This window comes from Carya illinoinensis, chromosome 13 (assembly GCF_018687715.1).
Source record: "Carya illinoinensis cultivar Pawnee chromosome 13, C.illinoinensisPawnee_v1, whole genome shotgun sequence".
In the NCBI taxonomy this organism is placed as follows: domain Eukaryota; kingdom Viridiplantae; phylum Streptophyta; class Magnoliopsida; order Fagales; family Juglandaceae; genus Carya; species Carya illinoinensis.
This window is the reverse complement of record NC_056764.1, coordinates 28,354,081-28,360,113: the sequence shown is the minus strand read 5'-3', so window position 1 is coordinate 28,360,113 and position 6,033 is coordinate 28,354,081. Positions and strand designations below refer to the sequence as shown.

The 6,033-nt window shown below is 37.6% G+C and overlaps 1 protein-coding gene across 4 annotated transcripts; it reads left to right on the top strand.

Moving 5' to 3' along the window:
* The first annotated feature begins 469 nt into the window (after positions 1–469).
* LOC122292486 (serine carboxypeptidase-like 51) lies at positions 470–5,577 on the top strand. 4 transcript variants are annotated; one of them, XR_006236932.1, is made up of 14 exons: positions 470–1,096; positions 1,175–1,302; positions 1,464–1,571; positions 1,673–1,913; positions 2,028–2,071; positions 2,165–2,232; positions 2,331–2,436; positions 2,602–2,804; positions 2,886–2,955; positions 3,263–3,313; positions 3,575–3,627; positions 3,733–3,865; positions 4,755–4,879; positions 4,980–5,577. XR_006236932.1 is itself a non-coding variant. In XM_043100867.1 (13 exons), exons 1-13 carry the CDS (start codon positions 964–966, stop codon positions 4,476–4,478), a joined length of 1,344 nt encoding a protein of 447 aa, XP_042956801.1. In that variant the 5' UTR covers positions 470–963; the 3' UTR covers positions 4,479–4,749. The 4 variants fall into 4 exon arrangements, 3 of the variants coding, with proteins under 3 accessions (XP_042956801.1, XP_042956798.1, XP_042956799.1); XM_043100867.1 differs by lacking the exons at positions 4,755–4,879; positions 4,980–5,577 and adding an exon at positions 4,473–4,749; XM_043100864.1 differs by lacking the exon at positions 4,755–4,879 and having other exon boundaries at positions 472–1,096.
* Positions 5,578–6,033: the final 456 nt, after the last annotated feature.

Below are 6,033 nucleotides of genomic sequence, written 5' to 3'. Positions count from 1 at the left end.
GTATTAAAAAAAATGAACTCTCTTATATATATAAAAATTTAAAAAATATACACGTGCGAGGCTTGGCCATTTCTAGGCTTCAAATTTCAAGTTAATTTCATAGAATTATTATTCATTCACTATTCATTTACTAAATTATTATTTATGCATGTTATTTCCTTTAATAAAAAAAAAAACAGATAAATTCTAAATAATTTATGCTATATATATATATATATACACACATACATATTCCCTTTTTTCCTTCCAATTTTGTGTTTCTCCTTTTGAAAAGGTAACAAAGTATTAAAACGTCCCCTTTTCTGAGGGATCTTCTTCTTTTTTGATCGGTGAGATGACAAAATCCAACTACGGGAAAAAGGAAAAAAAAAAAAAAAAAATTGGATTAAAAAAATGGAAGGCTCTCAGAAAGTTCTAACGTCCCTTTCTTCACTGCAATACAGAGAAGTATATATTACTGCACGCAATCTCTCTAAGTCCCCCATCATCAGAAGCCCATCCCTTCTTCTGTTACTTCTTTCTATCGCCCAAATAACTGTACCTCTTTTTTTTTTCCCCCTTTTTTCTTTTCTAATCCTGAACCACAGTTACCCACCAAACGGCCTCACACAGCTGCAGACACTATCACCTCGTTCTGAATTCTTTTATCTCGCATTTTACTTGATTCTTTTTGCTTGCCTTGTGAGATACAGTATTTTTGTGTTCTGGAAGAGTAATTTTGTGTTAAAATTCCCATTATTGTCGTTGCTTGTTCTGTAATAGCCCAAATTGGTGGCCGGTAGGCTGTATTTAAGCCAGCATATTTGTTTTACGAAGGAAAAAAAAGAAACATACTATTTTTACATCCTGTTAGTTATGTCAAAGATACAGACAGATATATAAGCTTCATTCCAGCCTTGCGTATTTATCTCCCCTACTGCATATCTATTGGAGAAGTGGGTTTCTGAAATTGTTGGTTTTCGAATGGGAAAGTGCGGTGTTATTGTTATCCCTCTTCTTCTGTTCTTGTGTCCTCTGTTTCATGGAGGAATAAGTACTGTAGTTGCCAGAGGCCAGGAAGGATCAGAGGAATGGGGATATGTTCAAGTCAGACCCAGTAAGCCAATGACTTATGATTGTGAAACGTTTCATTCATCGTATTCTTCTTCTTATTATTAGTTTTTCACGAACCAAGTGTTTTTATTTGCTCTTGGATTGAGTTATGCAGAAGCCCACATGTTCTGGTGGCTTTACAGAAGTCCCTATAGAGTTGAGGATCCCTCCAAACCATGGCCAATCATTCTTTGGTTGCAGGGTGGACCTGTGAGTATCGGGAACACTGATTTTAGAAATGAATGAATGAATACCTGTTTCTTCATCCTCATATGTCAATACCCAGAAATGAATTTTCAATTCTTAATTCACTGTTAATATCAGTAGTAACTTGTTCGTTCGTTTGCTTGTTTATTTATTCAAAAAATTAGGGTGCTTCAGGAGTTGGGATTGGCAATTTTGAAGAGGTTGGGCCATTAGATGCAGATTTGAAGCCGCGGAATTCAACATGGTTGCGAAAAGCTGATCTTTTGTTTGTGGTAAGTCTGCCATGATGGGGAACACGGTCACCACGTAAAAGGGTTTTAGTTTTTATTAATTTAGTTATTATTTCAAACAATTTTGTTTGCTTGGAACGTAGGATAACCCAGTTGGAACCGGATACAGTTTTGTGGAGGATGAAAACCTGTATGTCAAAACCGATGAAGAGGCAGCAACTGATTTAGTCACTTTGTTGGAGAAAATATTCAATAGCAATGAGAACCTCCAAAAGAGTCCTCTGCACATTGTGGCAGAGTCTTATGGTGGAAAATATGCTGTCACTCTTGCGCTGTCAGCACTAAAAGCCATAGAAGCTGGGAAATTGAAGCTTAAACTGGGAGGTAATATCTCTTTTCAAGCAATCTTTCTCCAGAGAGAGAGAGAGAGAGAGAGGAGTAACTTTCATTTACAGCAAAGCCTTATTATTATTATTTTTTTGTTTCTTCCTTATGTAGGAGTGGTATTAGGGGACAGCTGGATCTCCCCAGAAGATTTTGTGGTACAAACTAGTTTATTTGTCTATTTCACTTGATGACTAATTCTGGGAATCAAACTATGCAAAATGGAACTATATTTCAATTTGATAATGCAGTTTTCATGGGGTCCTCTGCTGAAAGATCTATCGCGGCTCGACACTAATGGGTTGCTGCAATCAAACAGGTCTATCTTATACACTTCATAACTAAAATGTGGAAAAATAAAGCTATCTTGAGGATTGGAAACTTTCAGTTAACTAACAAACCCATTTGAGAAAACAGTCTGGCTCAGAAGATCAAGCAGCAAATTGAGCAAGGTCAATACGTTGGTGCAACCACTTCATGGATGGAACTTGAGTCGGTGATTGGCTCCAGCAGTGATCATGTGGTATGGTATACTTTTACCTCATATTGGCCGATTCCTTGAATCTTAAATTCATTTATAGCACGATATTTATGATGTTTGTTACTCACTTTTTTCTTTTTTCTGTTTTTTTTTTTTTTTTTTTTTTTTTTTTTTTGGTGGGGTGGGGTGGGTGGGGGGGATTTGCAGGACTTCTACAATTTTCTATTGGATTCGGGATCATCAGAAGCTGCATCAATGACAGCCATAGAATTGAAAAAAGGGATTGCATTAAAAAGATATTCGAGATATTTGAGTTCCTTAAGGTCTTCTGCTGGTGGTGGTGGTGGTGATTTGGATAGTTTGCTGAATGGTGCCATTAAAGAGAAGCTTAAGATTCCGGAAAATGTAACGTGAGTTTTCTTCCCTCTAGAAGGAAAATATATATATATATATATATAACCCATGAAAGAATTAGAGTCTTTCCTTTACAGGTGGGGAGGGCAGTCAGATTCTGTTTTCGATAGTCTGGCAGGGGATTTCATGAAACCAAGGATTAGTGAGGTAATTAATAAAGTTGGCTCTGAAGTACCTTTTTTTTTTCTCTCTCTGAAGCACTGAGAAATTTCATATATGCCTTAAAATGGAAAATTCCAAGATATTACAGCATATGAATTTATCTTTATCGTCATTTACTTAATGTATCAGTTATCTCAGGTAGCATAGCTGGTAGGTAGTTAGTTACAAAGCTCAATTATTACTTCCCAAAACAATCTTGATTTCTTCACAAGAACTTCCTATCATTTAGATGGTTAAAGTTTTCTGTCTTAGAAGATCTGATATTAGTGACCCAGTTCTTTTTCTTTTACAGGTCGATGAGCTCCTTGTTAAAGGAGTGAATGTGACTGTGTACAATGGGCAAGTAAGATATCCTGTCTTCTTTTTCAACGATGCCTTCTGTCCCCCACACAAAAAGATAATATTAATAATGATAATGAATTCATAGTACTAGAGAAGGGATTGGATTCTATCAGGGCCACTCATCACTAGATTTTTCTCCCTTGCCATTAAAATTTATGTTGACTATGTGAATCATTTAGTAGTTACTAAACTCAGAACTAGGTGGTTGATTTTTCTGGTTTCTTTCAGATATATAATTAAATTTCCTGATTTTTAATTGCAGCTTGATCTTATTTGTGCTACCAAGGGGACAGAAGCCTGGATTGAGAAGCTCAAGTAACTCTTATCCCTTTCTTAATTTATTATCCTTTCCTTTCTTTTCCTGCTATATATCTTGAAGGAGGGTTTTATGTTGTCTTCACCGCTGTATGAGTGTATCAGGTGGGAAGGGCTACAAAAATTCTTGAGCACAGACAGAACTCCTCTCTATTGTGGGAATAATGGAAGAACAAAGGGTTTCACCAAGTCATACAAAAACCTACACTTCTATTGGATTCTTGGAGCAGGCCACTTTGTAAGTCGAAGTCTTCCACAAGTCTCCTCACAAGTCTTTTCCAAGCTCATAATACCGTTGATCTCCCCAACTAAGAAAATAATCATATAAAATTCATATTATCTTCCTTTTTTTGGTTGGCACCAACCCATAATTATGATGGAAACATCATATTGTTTTAGTCCTTCTTCACTTAATTAATTCAGGACTAAATAGATTAGGACCAATTTTATGGAGCAGCACCACCTATCCAGCATACCGTTCAGTGCCAAACTGTGCTTGTGATAAAATTGAATGTGTTAAGCTAGTTTTGGTGCTACAGCTTTAAATTGAAGTAAATTGAGAGTCCTAAGTTGTTGCGCCGGTCCCTTTCACATGTTTGATTTTAATGGTATAGGAGTGTCAGGTAGATGTAGTGGAGGAAAGCAAACCTGAATAGCTGTAAAGGATCGAAATTAGTTGAATTAGATAATTCTTCTCCAAAGTCCACGTACAGTCGAAGAAAGCCCCTCTCCATTTTGTTTAAAAAAAAAGAGAGGCAAAACACGAAAAACAAAGAAACACCTTTGAGCATTCTCAGTTACCTTACCCTGGTAATTGCATGCATGATTGCTGACATAATGCGCAGGTATGACCTGTGCACTACTAACCACACATGGGTGCAGAAGATGATGGACAAAAGGACCACAAATGACAAAATCATTTTGGTCCATCCCACAAACCGCTTTGCGCGTGGCTGTCGTTACCCTTAACAAAAAGTTTATGACGGAAAAGGACAAAAAAAGGGGTAATGTTACCTTTCTAAAGGTAGAAATGGGTAGATTATTTTCGTGTTTCAGTTTGCATGCTGCATAGAGACAATTATGTGAGGGATGATAAGGTACTGAGTGTACCGTGTCTGCAAATTCAGGCAGTAATGGTGAGTACTATTTTAGATTAGATAAGAAGTGTCGGCCTTCAGGGGGGACTAGAAATCGAAATCAGAGATTCAGAAAGGCTCATGACTTTCTCAAAAACAACGTGACTGAAGAGTAGGTCAGATATCATATGCCTGCGTTTGATATTCTGCTCACTTTTCTTAAGGAACGAACTGTTCACTGATTTTTTTTTTTTAAAAAAAAAAATTTATTTGCAGGTACCAAATGATCAGCCCTGCGTTGCAATAAACATGGTGGGTGCCATCACCCAGTCCCCAGCGCCTTCTACGTAGAAATCGAAGAGAAAAATGCTCTTTAAACAGCTCTTCAATACGCCAATGAGAAAGGGTTGTTGGTGAGATGGTACAGATAATGCAGTGTCAACAAGCATGCCAATAAGAGAGAGAGAGAGAGAGAGAGAGAGAGAGGTGCAGTAAATATAATGCAACGATACTCATAAATAGTTTCTTCTCTTTTTCTTTTTTTCTCTTTCTTTCTTTTTTTTTTTTTTTTTTTTTTTTTTTTGAGCAAATGACAGGGTATATTGGGAATAAATTAAACTAGATGGGTACACTATTGGGGGGGCCGGAGAAGTACTGTGTAGGACAAGTTGATGGGAATGCTTTTCCACTTCTCGTGGGAAAGAGGAACCCGTTTCGTCAACTCATGCACTGCACGATAAATGCTGCATGTGTTCTATTATTGTTTCACAGCTCCATTCATTATCGCTATTTGTCTTTGGCTTTAAGCAACTGTTTTACACAAAACATAAAAAGTATTTGATTAATCAAATAACATAATTCTCTCTTATACATATTTCTAGTTGTTTCTTCTTTCTCTTGTCAATTTTATGTCTGTGACAGTGCGAGTAGTGGGGGGGATGAAGATGTTTGTGATTGAGATTTTGGGCTGTAATCCAACTTGGCTCCTACCTCTTTTGCTTTGGTAATAGAGAGGAGCTACCTCATTGCCACACCCTTCTCGGCATCCCCACGCTGTTCGTTCTATGGCATTTAGACCTCTTTATTTCTGTTGCTTTATTACAATTATTTTATTCAAAAACTCTATCCGCCATCCCCCAGCGGGATGACTGATGAGTCCCCTTAGCTGTGCGCGACCTGTGAGCCGTGAGGTGCTCAGCGTTAAGGCAGGAAGCCACCTCAGCTCCAACAAGCAATGTCTGGCAACAGAAGTCTGGCGAAATGAGCTTTTTTCTCCGGCACCCAGATTGGGAATAGGGAAATCCCGTTTCTACCAACCCTGTCGCGAGGG